Source organism: Rutidosis leptorrhynchoides, chromosome 3 (assembly GCF_046630445.1).
Source record: "Rutidosis leptorrhynchoides isolate AG116_Rl617_1_P2 chromosome 3, CSIRO_AGI_Rlap_v1, whole genome shotgun sequence".
NCBI classification, from domain to species: domain Eukaryota; kingdom Viridiplantae; phylum Streptophyta; class Magnoliopsida; order Asterales; family Asteraceae; genus Rutidosis; species Rutidosis leptorrhynchoides.
Genome location: NC_092335.1, coordinates 601,104,058 through 601,123,534, shown reverse-complemented (window position 1 = coordinate 601,123,534; position 19,477 = coordinate 601,104,058). Strand labels below are relative to the sequence as shown.

At 35.8% G+C, this 19,477-nt stretch overlaps 1 protein-coding gene across 1 annotated transcript in view; it reads left to right on the top strand.

Annotated features, from left to right (window-relative positions):
• The first annotated feature begins 1,225 nt into the window (after positions 1-1,225).
• The window catches only part of LOC139898824 (7-deoxyloganetin glucosyltransferase-like), a 32,815-nt gene continuing 14,563 nt past the window's right edge, over positions 1,226-19,477 (top strand). The window contains exon 1 of the mRNA XM_071881607.1: positions 1,226-1,767. Within this exon, the coding sequence (XP_071737708.1) occupies positions 1,272-1,767 (496 nt within the window). The 5' untranslated portion in view covers positions 1,226-1,271. The remainder of the gene's footprint in view (positions 1,768-19,477) is intronic.

The following is a 19,477-nucleotide window of genomic DNA, read 5'->3' as shown; positions in this document are numbered from 1 at the left end:
TCTTTACAGCTGAGGAGATCTTCCATCCGAGGTTTTCACAGCGTGTAGTTTGTGGCTGTGAGCATAATCATAGCTTCCGAAGATGATGTTGACTCTTCTATGGACATTATCACATTACAAATAATTTTTCAACACAAACGGGGTTGAATTGTAGAAAACAGAGATCACCGTTACGTCCAGAACGGTTGAAAATGGTGGAATAGACACTTCGCGGCTTAAATTCCACTTACGGGGCAAAATTATAATTTTTATAAACTTCAGGGACCAAAAATGAAATTCTGAAAATTTCAGGGACCAAATTGTAAAATTTCAAAATTGCTACAGTACTGCTACAGTAACTTGGTACAGTACTATTACAGGAACTTGCTACAGTGCCGCCAGCTGCTATAGTGAATTGCTATAGGACTGCTACAGTGAATTGCTACAGGACTTCTTCTCCGGCGAAAATTCCGGCACCGGTCGTCTTCTCCGGCGAGATTCCGGCGAGTTGACCAAACTTTGACCGCGTTTTCTGGGCTCGTTATAACTCCGTTTAAGTCACTGTTTTTTGCGTTGGACTCGGTTCGACGAGACGAATCCAATGGTACACTCAAAATTGGATTTTGAGGAAACTTCAGAAGACCCAAAAATCTCGACCAACGTCTCTAACCAAGCTCTTGATACCACTTGTTGGGAAGAGAGGATCGCCTGGACGTCGGGAGATACAAATTTGAGAGAAAATAACTCTATTACTCACAAGAATAGATTACACGAGTATTTACAAAACTTAAAAAAAAAAAAACTCTCAAACTCACACACACTCTATAGGTTGTGATTACACTTCTCTGAGTGATTTGGGATGATTTACAATTGAGGTTTACACCTCTATTTATAGCTAAGATCTTATAGCGGTAGATAGGTGTGAACGAGAAAGGTTGGCGGAAGTTGGCCATCGTGTTCAAGTTTGCTTCTTCTTCATGAGTTGTTCAAAGATGTCTTACTTTGAACATCTAGAAAGATTAGGCTGGAAACCACTGAAACCATCACAAATTCCAAATTGAAATTGAGCCGTACTAAATGCTATAATTGACAACTCGAAGTTGTACCAGTTTCAAACGAAAGAAAAAGGCTAATGATTTAACTAATTAAAAGTGTTTTTTTATTTTTCTTCTTATCCGTATTCGTGGTCTTATATATGCATATAGCGGCACACATAGAAGTTAAAAATACACATCACTCTAAAAACACAAGTTGCAAACCTAAAGTTGAATCATCAATTTAATAGTAGTATAATGCAGAAACCTCATGCAGTATGCATACCCTTTCCAGCACAAGGCCACATAAACCCCATGCTTAAACTAGCCAAAATCCTTCATTCAAAAGGCTTCCATATAACCTTCGTTAACACCGAGTTTAACCACCAGCGTCTTCTCAAGTCACAGGGCTTAAACGTCTTAAACCGGTACGAATCATTTCAGTTTCAGACTATTCCTGACGGTTTACCGCCACCAAAAAACGTGGATGCGACCCAAGACATTGCATCTCTATGCAAGTCCACATATGAAACCTGCCTGGGACCATTTAAGACGCTTATAATGAAACTAAATGAGTCGAGAACAATGCGACCGGTGAGCTGTATAGTGGCTGATGGGTCAATGGGTTTCACCCTTGATGCAGCTGATGAATTGGGGATTACTGAAGTTTTGTTTTGGACACCTAGTGCTTGTGGTTTTTTGGCTTATACACACTATGAGACTCTTTGGGAAAAGGGACTTATTCCGTTAAAAGGTACTGTTATTTTTAATTTGTCCTAGGAACAGAGTAGTGTATGTTATTTGATACTCCGTAATTAGCATTAGCATGAAAACAAATTAGTAATTAAACAAAGCCTCAACCAGGAAACTACTTAAAAACTTGTTTAAGGATAATGGAATCAATTACATTACCGTTAGTTTGGCCGTCAATTATGGTGGCGTGACCACCCTGTCGGTGGTGGTTGCCAGCCGGTTGGCGGGGTTGCGATGGTTAATTGGTAGGGGTTCCTTGGGTCCCGGATTTTATACTGGCGGTTGTGGTTGTGTCTCTGGATGTTAGTTTTCCAGTTGTATCACGCGGCGATCGATTTCTAAATTGGAGATCAGGTTTTAGCTCAGGCAGTGTGCTTGGTGTTCCTCTTTATGACGGCTCGTAAAGATTCTGATTGCCGGTGTTTGATTTTCGGCGGTTACGGATGGCTTCGGCGTTCTCCCGAAAGCCCCAGTATTTTGTCGGAAATGGTTATAATCTGACCGGTACTTCGGAATCCAGTTGTAGACTTATTTGTATGGTGCTAGTCTTGTTAAACTTTGTACACCCTGTTAGCAGTGACGGAGGATTGTAAGGTCGGGGGCCATGGTCTTCCAAAAAGTTTCGTCCTTACCAGCAATTTGTATAGATTTAGGGATTAAATATGTTAAATTTCATTCTTGGCTCCATCAAATAAATATTTGAATGTCTGGCATACGGTTTATCAATCCTTGGTTATTAAATTATGATAATACATCTTTTTATTGAGTTTTTTTGGTTGTCTCATTGTAAATTGCCTTGGTGATTAGGTTGTGTTTTGGTCCACCTTGTTTTTGTTTGTTCACATGTGTGTTTTTTTTTTTAAACGGCAATTATATATATAAATAAACTCAAAAGACTACAAATAGTTCTCACAAAAGAAGTAACATAACGATACTGAGCTAGAATCCTATGTTTACATCATAACCCACATTTACACTTGACAAACAATGGCTATAAAATAAGGATACGAGGATTATGTAACCAATCGAGCCAATCGAGCTTTTTTTATTTGCACCTATTCCCGATCCACTCGAAACTCTTGACTTGAATCTCACAAAGGGCAACCGCCGGCGACCAACTTAATTTTTTGAAAACCGTATTATTCCTATATTTCCAAATCAAGTATAAACTCGCCCATATCAAACCTTGCCAAATCTTCGCGCCCAATTCCGAATATTGACCTTAAGAAGTTTCGTCTAATAATACATCAAGGTTTTGAGGAGACGAATTCGGACATATACCCCACCAATTGAATATTTTTTCCCAAATAACCCGAACTTTTTGACATGAAAATAAAGCATGATCCACCGATTCGACGACGTCATCGCATAGAGGACAAAGGACGGAGTGGAGATCAATACCACGCTTGTCGAGTTGTGACAAAACGGGGATTCTCTCCCGCCTCACCCTCCATATGAAGACGCCTATTTTTTTAGGGACCAGCCTGTTTTTCAAGGAAATAATCGTCGACCCAGTTGAAGGGAAACATGAACTCATCAAGATTTTTGTTGCAGCCTTCGTTGAGTATTTCTGTGATCCGCACCCTTTCCAAATCTATCGGTCATCTCCATGTGATAAAGTGACATTTTCAATCAGCCCTTCCAACTCAGTTAACTCCCCTCTAGTCCAACCAGTAATGTTACGAACCCAACTCCAATTTGGATAGCAGTTTGTACCATCCCATTTCAATCTATCCGCCACCTTTGCATTGTCATTTGAATCTAATCGCACCAGACGCCTGAATTTGTTCTTTAGAGGCTCGTCAATTATCCAAGCATCGTTCCAAAACTTTGTATCTTTGTCGTTCCCTAAAATCTTCGTTAAAGACTTCGTGAAATCAGCATACATGAAATGTCCCGTTCTTATTGATTAAAAACGTTCCATATTAATTGATTTCATTGCGAGGTTTTGACCTCTATATGAGACGTTTTTCAAAGACTGCATTCATTTTTAAAACAAACCATAACCTTTATTTCATAAATAAAGGTTCAAAAAGCTTTACGTAGATTATCAAATAATGATAATCTAAAATATCCTGTTTACACACGACCATTACATAATGGTTTACAAAACAAATATGTTACATCGAAATCAGTTTCTTGAATGCAGTTTTTACACAATATCATACAAACATAGACTCAAAATCTTGTCCTTATTTTAGTATGCAACAGCGGAAGCTCTTAGTATTCACCTGAGAATAAACATGCTTTAAACGTCAACAAAAATGTTGGTGAGTTATAGGTTTAACCTATATATATCAAATCGTAACAATAGACCACAAGATTTCATATTTCAATACACATCCCATACATAGAGATAAAAATCATTCATATGGTGAACACCTGGTAACCGACATTAACAAGATGCATATATAAGAATATCCCCATCATTCCGGGACACCCTTCGGATATGATATAAATTTCGAAGTACTAAAGCATCCGGTACTTTGGATGGGGTTTGTTAGGCCCAATAGATCTATCTTTAGGATTCACGTCAATTAGGGTGTCTGTTCCCTAATTCTTAGATTACCAGACTTAATAAAAAGGGGCATATTCGATTTCGATAATTCAACCACAGAATGTAGTTTCACGTACTTGTGTCTATTTTGTAAATCATTTATAAAACCTGCATGTATTCTCATCCCAAAAATATTAGATTTTAAAAGTGGGACTATAACTCACTTTCACAGATTTTTACTTCGTCGGGAAGTAAGACTTGGCCACTGGTTGATTCACGAACCTATAACAATATATACATATATATCAAAGTATGTTCAAAATATATTTACAACACTTTTAATATATTTTGATGTTTTAAGTTTATTAAGTCAGCTGTCCTCGTTAGTAACCTACAACTAGTTGTCCACAGTTAGATGTACAGAAATAAATCGATAAATATTATCTTGAATCAATCCACGACCCAGTGTATACGTATCTCAGTATTGATCACAACTCAAACTATATATATTTTGGAATCAACCTCAACCCTGTATAGCTAACTCCAACATTCACATATAGAGTGTCTATGGTTGTTCCGAAATATATATAGATGTATCGACATGATAGGTCGAAACATTGTATACGTGTCTATGGTATCTCAAGATTACATAATATACAATACAAGTTGATTAAGTTATGGTTGGAATAAATTTGTTACCAATTTTCACGTAGCTAAAATGAGAAAAATTATCCAATCTTGTTTTACCCATAACTTCTTCATTTTAAATCCGTTTTGAGTGAATCAAATTGCTATGGTTTCATATTGAACTCTATTTTATGAATCTAAACAGAAAAAGTATAGGTTTATAGTCGGAAAAATAAGTTACAAGTCATTTTTGTAAAGGTAGTCATTTCAGTCGAAAGAAACGACGTCTAGATGACCATTTTAGAAAACATACTTCCACTTTGAGTTTAACCATAATTTTTGGATATAGTTTCATGTTCATAATAAAAATCATTTTCCCAGAATAACAACTTTTAAATCAAAGTTTATCATAGTTTTTAATTAACTAACCCAAAACAGCCCGCGGAGTTACTACGACGGCGTAAATCCGGTTTTACGGTGTTTTTCGTGTTTCCAGGTTTTAAATCATTAAGTTAGCATATCATATAGATATAGAACATGTGTTTAGTTGATTTTAAAAGTCAAGTTAGAAGGATTAACTTTTATTTGCGAACAAGTTTAGAATTAACTAAACTATGTTCTAGTGATTACAAGTTTAACCCTTCGAATAAGATAGCTTTATATGGTATGAATTGAATGATGTTATGAACATCATTACTACCTCAAGTTCCTTGGATAAACCTACTGGAAATGAGAAAAATAGATCTAGCTTCAAAGGATCCTTGGATGGCTTGAAAGTTCTTGAAGCAGAATCATGACACGAAAACAATTTCAAGTAAGATTTCCACTCGAAATAAGATTGTTATAGTTATAGAAATTGAATTAAAGTTTGAATATGATTATTACCTTGTATTAGAAAGATAACCTACTGTATGTAACAAAGGTTTCTTGATCTTGGATGATTACTTGGAATGGATTTAGAAAACTTGGAAGTAAACTTGCAATCTTGGAAGTATTCTTGATTTTATGAAACTAGAACTTTTGGAATTTATGAAGAACACTTAGAACTTGAAGATAGAACTTGAGAGAGATCAATTAGATGAAGAAAATTGAAGAATGAAAGTGTTTGTAGGTGTTTTTGGTCGTTGGTGTATGGATTAGATATAAAGGATATGTAATTTTGTTTTCATGTAAATAAGTCATGAATGATTACTCATATTTTTGTAATTTTATGAGATATTTCATGCTAGTTGCCAAATGATGATTCCCACATGTGTTAGGTGACTCACATGGGCTGCTAAGAGCTAATCATTGGAGTGTATATACCAATAGTACATACATCTAAAAGCTGTGTATTGTACGAGTACGAATACGGGTGCATACGAGTAGAATTGTTGATGAAACTGAACGAGGATGTAATTGTAAGCATTTTTGTTAAGTATAAGTATTTTAATAAGTGTCTTGAAGTCTTTCAAAAGTGTATGAATACATATTAAAACACTACATGTATATACATTTTAACTGAGTCGTTAAGTCATCGTTAGTCGTTACATGTAAATGTTGTTTTGAAACCTTTAGGTTAACGATCTTGTTGAATGTTGTTAACCCATTGTTTATTATAACAAATGAGATGTTAAATTGTTATATTATCATGATATTATGATATATAATATATCTTAGTATGATATATATACAGTTAAATGTCGTTACAACGATAATCGTTACATATATGTCTCGTTTCGAAATCATTAAGTTAGTAGTCTTATTTTTACATATGTATTTCATTGTTAATACACTTAATAATATATTTACTTATCATTTAACATAATTAACCAAGTGTATCAATATCTTAATATGATTCATATGTACCTAGTAAGACGTTGTTATAACGATAATCGTTATATATATCGTTTTCGAGTTTCTTAAATTAATAGTCTCATTTTTATGTATATAACTCATTGTTAAAATACCTAATGAGATACATACTTATAATAAAATCATGTTAACTATATATATAACCATATATATGTCATCGTATAGTTTTTACAAGTTTTAACGTTCGTGAATCACCGGTCAACTTGGGTGGTCAATTGTCTATATGAAACCTATTTCAATTAATCAAGTCTTAACAAGTTTGATTGCTTAACATGTTAGAAACACTTAATCATGTAAATAAAAATTTCATTTAATATATATATAAACATGGAAAAGTTCGGGTCACTACAGTACCTACCAGTTAAATAAATTTCGTCTCGAAATTTTAAGCAGTTGGAGGTGTTGACGTATCTTCTGGAAATAAATGAGGGTATTTCTTCTTCATCTGATCTTCTCGTTCCCAGGTGAACTCGGGTCCTCTACGAGCATTTCATCGAACCTTAATAATTGGTATCTTGTTTTGCTTAAGTGTTTTAACCTCACGATCCATTATTTCGACGGGTTCTTCGATGAATTGAAGTTTTTCGTTGATTTGGATTTCATCTAACGGAATAGTGAGATCTTCTTTAGCAAAATATTTCTTCAAATTCGAGACGTGGAAAGTGTTATGTACAGCCGCGATTTGTTGAGGTAACTCAAGTCGGTAAGCTACTGGTCCGACACGATCAATAATCTTGAATGGTCCGATATACCTTGGATTTAATTTCTCTCGTTTACCAAATCGAACAACACCTTTCCAAGGTGCAACTTTAAGCATGACCATCTCTCCAATTTCAAATTCTATATCTTTTCTTTTAATGTCAGCGTAGCTCTTTTGTCGACTTTGGGCGGTTTTCAACCGTTGTTGAATTTGGATGATCTTCTCGGTAGTTTCTTGTATTATCTCCGGACCCATAATCTGTCTATCCCCCACTTCACTCCAACAAATCGGAGACCTGCACTTTCTACCATAAAGTGCTTCAAATGGCGCCATCTCAATGCTTGAATGGTAGCTGTTGTTGTAGGAAAATTCTGCTAACGGTAGATGTCGATCCCAACTGTTTCCGAAATCAATAACACAAGCTCGTAGCATGTCTTCAAGCGTTTGTATCATCCTTTCGCTCTGCCCATCAGTTTGTGGATGATAGGCAGTACTCATGTCTAGACGAGTTCCCAATGCTTGCTGTAATGTCTGCCAGAATCTTGAAATAAATCTGCCATCCCTATCAGAGATAATTGAGATTGGTATTCCATGTCTGGAGACGACTTCCTTCAAATACAGTCGTGCTAACTTCTCCATCTTGTCATCTTCTCTTATTGGCAGGAAGTGTGCTGACTTGGTGAGACGATCAACTATTACCCAAATAGTATCATAACCACTTGCAGTCCTTGGCAATTTAGTAATGAAATCCATGGTAATGTTTTCCCATTTCCATTCCGGGATTTCAGGTTGTTGAAGTAGACCTGATGGTTTCTGATGTTCAGCTTTGACCTTAGAACACGTCAAACATTCTCCTACATATTTAGCAATATCGGCTTTCATACCTGGCCACCAAAAATGTTTCTTAAGATCCTTGTACATCTTCCCCGTTCCAGGATGTATTGAGTATCTGGTTTTATGAGCTTCTCTAGGTACCATTTCTCTCATATCTCCAAATTTTGGTACCCAAATTCTTTCAGCCCTATACCGGGTTCCGTCTTCCCGAATATTAAGATGCTTCTCTGATCCTTTGGGTATTTCATCCTTTAAATTTCCCTCTTTTAAAACTCCTTGTTGCGCCTCCTTTATTTGAGCAGTAAGGTTAGTGTGAATCATTATATTCATAGATTTTACTCGAATGGGTTCTCTGTCCTTTCTGCTTAAGGCGTCGGCTACCACATTTGCCTTCCCCGGGTGGTAACGAATCTCAAAGTCGTAATCATTCAATAATTCAATCCACCTACGCTACCTCATATTCAGTTGTTTCTGATTAAATATGTGTTGAAGACATTTGTGGTCGGTATATATAATACTTTTGACCCCATATAAGTAGTGCCTCCAAGTCTTTAATGCAAAAACAACCGCGCCTAATTCCAAATCATGCGTCGTATAATTTTGCTCGTGAATCTTCAATTGTCTAGACGCATAAGCAATCACCTTCGTCCGTTGCATTAATACACAACCGAGACCTTGCTTTGATGCGTCACAATAAATCACAAAATCATCATTCCCTTCAGGCAATGACAATATAGGTGCCGTAGTTAGCTTTTTCTTCAATAATTGAAACGCCTTCTCTTGTTCATCCTTCCATTCAAATTTCTTCCCTTTATGCGTTAATGCAGTCAAGGGTTTTGCTATTTTGGAGAAATCTTGGATGAATCTTCTGTAGTAACCAGCCAATCCTAAAAATTGACGTATATGCTTCGGAGTTTTTGGGGTTTCCCACTTTTTAACGGTTTCGATCTTTGCCAGGTCCACCTGGATACCTTCTTTGTTCACTATGTGACCGAGGAATTGAACTTCTTTCAACCAAAATGCACACTTTGAAAACTTAGCGTACAGTTTTTCTTTCCTCAATACTTCTAGCACTTTTCTCAAATGTTCTTCGTGCTCTTGATCATTCTTTGAGTAAATAAGTATGTCATCGATGAAAACAATGACAAACTTGTCAAGATATGGCCCACACACTCGGTTCATAAGGTCCATGAACACAACTGGTGCGTTAGTCAATCTAAACGGCATAACCATAAACTCGTAATGACCATAACGCGTCCTAAAAGCAGTTTTTGGAATATCATCCTCCTTTACTCGCATTTGATGATATCCAGAACGTAAATCGATCTTCGAATAAACCTACGAGCCTTGTAGTTGATCAAATAAGTCGTCAATTCTCGGCAGTGGATAACGGTTTTTGATGGTAAGTTTGTTCAACTCTCTGTAGTCAATACACAACCTAAATGTACCATCCTTCTTCTTGACAAACAAAACAGGAGCTCCCCATGGTGATGTGCTTGGTCGAATGAAACCACGTTCTAATAGTTCTTGCAATTGGCTTTGCAGTTCTTTCATCTCGTTGGGTGCGAGTCTATAAGGAGCACGAGCTATTGGTGCAGCTCCTGGTACAAGATCTATTTGAAATTCAACAGATCGATGTGGAGGTAATCCCGGTAATTCTTTCGAAAATACATCGGGAAATTCTTTTGCGACGGGAACATCATTGATGCTCTTTTCTTCAGGTTGTACTTTCTCGACGTGTGCTAGAACAGCATAGCAACCTTTTCTTATTAGTTTTTGTGCCTTCAAATTACTAATAAGATGTAGCTTCATGTTGCCCTTTTCTCCGTACACCATTAAGGGTTCTCCTTCTTCTCGTACAATGCGAATTGCATTTTTATAACATACGATCTCTGCTTTCACCTTCTTCAGCCAGTCCATGCCAACTATTACATGAAAACTCCCTAACTCTACTGGTATCAAATCAATCTTAAATATTTCGCTACCCAGTTTAATTTCTCGATTCCGGTATATATTATCTGCTGAAATTAATTTACCGTTTGCTAATTCGAGTAAAAATTTACTATCCAACGGCGTCAATGGACAACTTAATTTAGCACAAAAATCTCTACTCATATAGCTTCTATCCGCACCCGAATCAAATAAAACGTAAGCAGATTTATTGTCAATAAGAAACGTACCCGTAACAAGCTCCGGGTCTTCCTGTGCCTCTGCCGCATTAATATTGAAAACTCTTCCGCGGCCTTGTCCATTCGTGTTCTCCTGGTTCGGGCAATTTCTAATAATGTGTCCCGGTTTTCCACATTTATAACAAACTACATTGGCATAACTTGCTCCGACACTACTTGCTCCGCCATTACTCGTTCCGACACCATTTTTTCCTTTCGTTCTGTTAACCCCTGGTCCGTAGACCTCACTTCGCCGCGGTATGACCATTTCTTTTACACTTGTTGCAAAATTTGGTGAAGAACCCCGATTGATACTTTTCACACCTTTGGCATAGCTGCTTCTGATTGTTGTTGTTGTTGCGGTTGTTATTGTTGTTGGGATGATTGTTGTAGTTGCTGTTGTTGTTGTTGTTGTTGTTGTTGTTGTTGTTGTTGTTGTTGTTGTTGTTGTTGTTGTTGTTGTTGTTGTTGGGCCGTTTGTTGTAGTTGCGATTGATGTTGCGATTGTTGGGATAATTGTTGCGATTATTATTGTAATTACTGTTGTTGTTGTATTGGTGATTCTTATCACCGTTTTCCTCCCACTTTCTTTTGACTTGCTTCACATTGGCCTCTTCAGCTGTCTGTTCTTTAATTCTTTCCTCTATCTGGTTCACTAGTTTGTGAGCCATTCTACATGCCTGTTGTATGGAGGCGGGCTCGTGTGAACTTATATCTTCTTGGATTCTTTCCGGTAATCCTTTCACAAACGCGTCGATCTTCTCTTCCTCATCTTCGAACGCTCCCGGACACAATAGGCATAATTCTGTGAATCGTCTTTCGTACGTGGTAATATCAAATCCTTGGGTTCGTAACCCTCTAAGTTCTGTCTTGAGCTTATTGACCTCGGTTCTGGGACGGTACTTCTCGTTCATCAAGTGCTTGAATGCTGACCACGGTAGTGCGTACGCATCATCTTGTCCCACTTGCTCTAGATAGGTATTCCACCATGTTAATGCAGAACCTGTGAAGGTATGCGTAGCGTACTTCACTTTGTCCTCTTCAGTACACTTACTTATGGCAAACACCGATTCGACCTTCTCGGTCCACCGTTTCAATCCGATCGGTCCTTCGGTTCCATCAAATTCCAAAGGTTTGCAGGCAGTGAATTCTTTGTAGGTGCATCCTACACGATTTCCTGTACTGCTAGATCCAAGGTTATTGTTGGTATGTAGCGCAGCCTGTACTGCGGCTATGTTTGAATCTAGAAAAGTACGGAATTCCTCTTCATTCATATTCACGGTGTGTCGAGTAGTCGGTGCCATTTCCTTCAAAATAGTCAAATGGAACAAGTTAATCATACAGAATATTAAGAGTAGTTAATAGTATTTCGTAGCATAATATGAACTCATTTATAAAAGCTTTTTCTTCATATTAGCGTTTTATAAGTTTAAATTCGGGTAGTACCTACCCGTTAAGTTCATACTTAGTAGCTAACATACCATTTCAACTACTACAATTCTATATGAAAAACTAATCACAAAAAAAATATATATCATATTCAAACCTTTATACAATAACTTGCAAACTTACAATACCGCTATTTTACATATAGCATGAAATATAGCACATAAAACTTTGATACAAAGTAGTTGCGAAGATAATTCTAGTTAATAAATAAGGCGTATAGCAAAGGCAACAAAGATACGTAATTCATACGTCCAGAAACAAGTCATGCATTCTGGTTTTACTAATACCACTTCCCATCCTTGGTCTTGTGGAACATAACCGTTGTGACCGATAGTATGACAACGTGTTGTAACGTCATCAAAGGGACGAGGGTTACGTAATGTCCAACAGTCCTGTAACAATCTAAAAACCTCATTTCTTACCCCAATTACCGACTCCGTCACTTGTGGGAACGTTTTGTTTAATAGTTGTAGCCCGATGTTCTTTTTCTCACTTTGGTGAGAAGCGAACATTACTAACCCGTAAGCATAGCATGCTTCTTTATGTTGCATGTTAGCCGCTTTTTTCTAAATCATGAAGTCCTATATTCGGATACATTGAGTCAAAATAATTTCTTAACCCGTTGCGTAAAATAGCATTTGGGTTCCCCGCAATATATGCGTCAAAGTAAACACATCGTAACTTATGGGTTTCCCAATGTGATATCCCCCATCTTTCAAACGAAAGTCTCTTATAAACCAAGACATTCTTGGAACGTTCTTCGAATATCTTACAAATTGATTTCGCCGTAAATAGTTGTGCCGAAGAATTCTGACCGACTCTAGACAAGATTTCATCAATCATGTCTCCGAGTAGGTCTCTTAAAATATTGGGTTGTCTATCCATTTTGTGTTTTTATACTGTAAAATAGACAAGAGTTAGATTCATAAAAAAAAATACTTATTAATACAAGCAATTTTTACATATATCATAAAGCATAAGCACACTATATTACATATATTACACTACACGAATACAACTATCTTATTCTGACTCGCTCGTTTCTTCTTCTTCGGGTTTGGTTCGTTTTGCCAAGTTTCTAGGGATATATGATGTTCCCCTAATACGAGCTGTCGTTTTCCACAACGGTTTAGAAAAACCTGGTGGTTTAGAGGTTCCCGGATCATTGTTACAACTTAAGGGCTTCGGGGGTTGACGATACATATAAAGTTCATCGGGGTTGGAATTAGATTTCTCTATTTTTATGCCCTTTCCCTTATTATTTTATTTTGCCTTTTTAAATTCAGTTGGGGTAATTTCTATAACATCATCGGAATTCTCGTCGGAATCCGATTCATCGGAGAATTGGTAATCCTCCCAATATTTTGCTTCCTTGGCGGAAACACCATTGACCATAATTAACCTTGGTCGGTTGATTGAGGATTTTCTTTTACTTAACCGTTTTATTATTTCCCCCACCGGTTCTATTTCCTCCTCCGGTTCCTCCTCTTCCGGTTCTGATTCTTCTTCCGGTTCCTCTTCGGGAACTTGTGAATCAGTCCAATATATATTCGACTCTTCGTTATTATTAGGTGAGTCAATGGGATTTGTGCTAGAGGTAGACATCTATCACACAATATCAAACATGTTAAGAGATTAATATATCACATAATATATACATGTTAATAATATATAGTTTCCAACAAAAATGTTAAGCAATCATTTTTAAAGAAAACACGGTCGAAGTCCAAACTCACTAATGCATCCTAACAAACTCGATAAGACACACTAATGCAAATTTTCTGGTTCTCTAAGACCAACACTCGGATACCAACTGAAATGTCCTTTTCTTATTGATTAAAAACGTTCCATATTAATTGATTTCGTTGCGAGGTTTTGACCTTTATATGAGACGTTTTTCAAAGACTGCATTCATTTTTAAAACAAACCATAACCTTTATTTCATAAATAAAGGTTCAAAAAGCTTTACGTAGATTATCAAATAATGAAAATCTAAAATATCCTGTTTACACACGACCATTACATAATGGTTTACAATACAAATATGTTACATCGAAATCAGTTTCTTGAATGCAGTTTTTACACAATATCATACAAACATGGACTCCAAATCTTGTCCTTATTTTAGTATGCAACAGCGGAAGCTCTTAGTATTCACCTGAGAATAAACATGCTTTAAACGTCAACAAAAATGTTGGTGAGTTATAGGTTTAACCTATATATATCAAATCGTAACAATAGACCACAAGATTTCATATTTCAATACACATCCCATACATAGAGATAAAAATCATTCATATGGTGAACACCTGGTAACCGACATTAACAAGATGCATATATAAGAATATCCCCATCATTCCGGGACACCCTTCGGATATGATATAAATTTCGAAGTACTAAAGCATCTGGTACTTTGGATGGGGTTTGTTAGGCCCAATAGATCTATCTTTAGGATTCGCGTCAATTAGGGTGTCTGTTCCCTAATTCTTAGATTACCATACTTAATAAAAAGGGGCATATTCGATTTCGATAATTCAACCATATAATGTAGTTTCACGTACTTGTGTCAATTTTGTAAATCATTTATAAAACCTGCATGTATTCTCATCCCAAAAATATTAGATTTTAAAAGTGGGACTATAACTCACTTTCACATATTTTTACTTCGTCGAGAAGTAAGACTTGGCCACTGGTTGATTCACGAACCTATAACAATATATACATATATATCAAAGTATGTTCAAAATATATTTACAACACTTTTAATATATTTTGATGTTTTAAGTTTATTAAGTCAGCTGTCCTCGTTAGTAACCTACAACTAGTTGTCCACAGTTAGACGTACAGAAATAAATCGATAAATATTATCTTGAATCAATTCACGACCCAGTGTATACGTATCTCAGTATTGATCACAACTCAAACTATATATATTTTGGAATCAACCTCAACCCTGTATAGCTAACTCCAACATTCACATATAGAGTGTCTATGGTTGTTCCGAAATATATATAGATGTGTCGACATGATAGGTCGAAACATTGTATACGTGTCTATGGTATCTCAAGATTACATAATATACAATACAAGTTGATTAAGTTATGGTTGGAATAAATTTGTTACCAATTTTCACGTAGCTAAAATGAGAAAAATTATCCAATCTTGTTTTACCCATAACTTCATTTTAAATCCGTTTTGAGTGAATCAAATTGCTATGATTTCATATTGAACTCTATTTTATGAATCTAAACAGAAAAATTATAGGTTTATAGTCAAAAAAATAAGTTACAAGTCGTTTTTGTAAAGGTAGTCATTTCAGTCGAAAGAAACGACGTCTAGATGACCATTTTAGAAAACATACTTCCACTTTGAGTTTAACCATAATTTTTGGATATAGTTTCATGTTCATAATAAAAATCATTTTCCCAGAATAACAACTTTTAAATCAAATTTTATCATAGTTTTTAATTAACTAACCCAAAACAGCCCGCGGAGTTACTACGACGGCGTAAATCCGGTTTTACGGTGTTTTTCGTGTTTCCAGGTTTTAAATCATTAAGTTAGCATATCATATAGATATAGAACATGTGTTTAGTTGATTTTAAATGTCAAGTTAGAAGGATTAACTTTTATTTGCGAACAAGTTTAGAATTAACTAAACTATGTTCTAGTGATTACAAGTTTAAACCTTCGAATAAGATAGCTTTATATGTATGAATCGAATGATGTTATGAACATCATTACTATCTCAAGTTCCTTGGATAAACCTACTGGAAATGAGAAAAATAGATCTAGCTTCAAAGGATCCTTGGATGGCTTGAAAGTTCTTGAAGCAGAATCATGACATGAAAACAATTTCAAGTAAGATTTCCACTCGAAATAAGATTGTTATAGTTATAGAAATTGAATTAAAGTTTAAATATGATTATTACCTTGTATTAGAAAGATAACCTACTGTAAGTAACAAAGGTTTCTTGATCTTGGATGATTACTTGGAATGGATTTAGAAAACTTGGAAGTAAACTTGCAATCTTGGAAGTATTCTTGATTTTATGAAACTAGAACTTTTGGAATTTATGAAGAACACTTAGAACTTGAAGATAGAACTTGAGAGAGATCAATTAGATGAAGAAAATTGAAGAATGAAAGTGTTTGTAGGTGTTTTTGGTCGTTGGTGTATGGATTAGATATAAAGGATATGTAATTTTGTTTTCATGTAAATAAGTCATGAATGATTACTCATATTTTTGTAATTTTATGAGATATTTCATGCTAGTTGCCAAATGATGGTTCCCACATGTGTTAGGTGACTCACATGGGCTGCTAAGAGCTGATCATTGGAGTGTATATACCAATAGTACATACATCTAAAAGCTGTGTATTGTACGAGTACGAATACGAGTGCATACGAGTAGAATTGTTGATGAAACTGAACGAGGATGTAATTGTAAGCATTTTTGTTAAGTATAAGTATTTTGATAAGTGTCTTGAAGTCTTTCAAAAGTGTATGAATACATATTAAAACACTACATGTATATACATTTTAACTGAGTCGTTAAGTCATCGTTAGTCGTTACATGTAAATGTTGTTTTGAAACCTTTAGGTTAACGATCTTGTTGAATGTTGTTAACCCATTGTTTATTATAACAAATGAGATGTTAAATTGTTATATTATCATGATATTATGATATATAATATATCTTAGTATGATATATATACAGTTAAATGTCGTTACAACGATAATCGTTACATATATGTCTCGTTTCGAAATCATTAAGTTAGTAGTCTTATTTTTACATATGTATTTCATTGTTAATACACTTAATAATATATTTACTTATCATTTAACATAATTAATCAAGTGTATCAATATCTTAATATGATTCATATGTACCTAGTAAGACGTTGTTATAACGATAATCGTTATATATATATCGTTTTCGAGTTTCTTAAATTAATAGTCTCATTTTTATGTATATAACTCATTGTTAAAATACCTAATGAGATACATACTTATAATAAAATCATGTTAACTATATATATAACCATATATATGTCATCGTATAGTTTTTACAAGTTTTAACGTTCGTAAATCACCGGTCAACTTGGGTGGTCAATTGTCTATATGAAACCTATTTCAATTAATCAAGTCTTAACAAGTTTGATTGCTTAACATGTTGGAAACACTTAATCATGTAAATAACAATTTCATTTAATATATATATAAACATGGAAAAGTTCGGGTCACTACAATACAAACCGTCAATTTCGTGACCTGTTTTAACAATAGCTCGCCATGTAGAGTTAGAACAAGATACTGATGAATCCCCACCCGAAATAATTAACCCCGAGTCCCCAAAAATGCTTTTTATAACACTAACCCACAAGGAGGTGGGTTCGGTAAGAAAACTCCACCACCACTTGCCGATTAGCGCAAGATTTTTAATTTTTAAAGAACCAAGATTAAGACCGCCATCCGCCCAAGGGCGAATGACATCTTCCCATCTAACCCACGAGATTTTTGCCTCGTCACCCTCCCCTCCCCAAAAAAATTTTCTTCTCACACTCTCTAATTTTTTGAGCACGCATGGCGGGGCACGGTAGAGCGAAAAGTAGTACAAGGGTAAACTATTTAGAACCGAAGACACGAGCGTCAAACGTCCACCAAAGGACATCGTACGTGTTTTCCACTCCGACAATATTTTCTTGAACTTATCAATTACCGGCTTCCAACTTGAGATTTTATTCATTTTCGCACCAATGGGTAATCCAAGGTATATGAAAGGAAATGTCCCCACGTTACAACCGAAGGTATTAGCCAAACACTCCACCTCATGTTTGTCTACTCCCACACCAAAAAGGTTACTTTTATTGTAGTTAATCTTTAAACCGGAGCATAATTCAAAACACTTTAATAATTTCATAAGACTTTCAATGTTATCCAAACTCCACTCCCCAAAAAACAAGGTATCGTCTGCGTATTGTAGATGTGAAATTGGGACCTTGTAATTACCAATTTTTCGCCCCAACATAAAGGTCATTTGCAACCGCCGATTTAGTGAGCCAATTAAGGCCTTCCGCCGCAATAATAAAAAGTAACGGTGACAAAGGGTCACCTTGTCTCACGCCCCTACCAAGCTTGAACTCTTTCGTGGGGGAGCCATTGACAAGAACCGATATAGAGGCCATTTTTAAGCAAGAGGCAATCCACCCTCTCCATTTGCTACCGAACCCCATAAAACCCATCATATCGTCTAAGAATTCCCAACTAAGGCTATCGAAAGCCTTCACAAAATCCACTTTGAATAACAAAATTTTGATGCGATTACTTATTAAAAATTCGAAAGACTCGTTTGCAATAAGGGCACCATCCAAAATATTTCTACCTTTGATAAATGCACTTTGTTCAAATCCTACAAGACGCGGAATTACTTTTCGAAGTCTAAGCGATAAAAGTGTTGCAATAATTTTGTAAAAACTACCAATTAAGCTAATGGGTCTATATTCGTTTAAGCACACCGGGTCCATATTTTTAGGGATAAGTGTGATAAAAGAAGAGTTACAACCTTCCGATATAACACCTTTTTCCCAAAACCAATTGATTGCCGCCACCAAGTCCTCTCGGATGATATTCCAAAACTTCTTAAAAAACCTCAAATTAAAACCATCCGGCCCGAGAGCTTTGTTACTTGCACAAGAGTTAACTGCGTCCCAGATTTTATCCTCCAAAAAACTAACTTCCAGATTGAAAGATTCCTCATCAGTTAATTTTGTGAACCAACTTTCAACAGAATTATTTTGCTCAGCAATACCCTCACTATTTTTGTCCAATTCTGATTGACGAAGGCCATTTGGTCATATTCAGGCCCATGTACAACCGGCCCAATACCTCCAGCTGCTGGAACATCACCAGGCTCATTAATCGTATATCCCCCTAAAATCCTAGGCCTTCTATTTTCAACCTTTTCAAACTGCTTTCTAAAATGATTAAATATATTTTCTTTAACCGTAATCGGATCCTCAATCCAAACCCCATCAACCATTAGACCCCTAAAATTGCATTTGCTATATTTTCTACGAATCGAAGCATGGAAGTATTTTGAGTTTTCATCACCATCTAGCACCCACTTAACTTTAGCCTTTTGTTTTAACATGTTTGTTTTAATATTCTCTTTTTCAACCCAAAGGCGTCTACATTCTAACCATTTTGACCGATCATCATCATTAAGGGCTTGACATTCCGCTTTAATTTCCCACTCCATAGCTTCATTTTTCAACGTTTCAATTTCTTTATCAAGAGATCCATATTTTGTATTACTCCAAGACCTAAGAGAAGACTTCACATTCTTTAAACGATCTCTAAATACACAATCTTTCCTAAACCCCTTAACCGGTTGTTCCCGAGCCTCATTTATAATCTCACCTACTTCAACACAATTAAACCATTCATCGAAGACTTTAAAAGGCTTTGGACCATAGTCAAGAATTCTACCTCTTAATAATAATGGGCAACGATCCGAGAGATGACGATCGAGACTAACAATAGAAAGATCCGCCCAAAGATTAAGGAACTCATCTGAC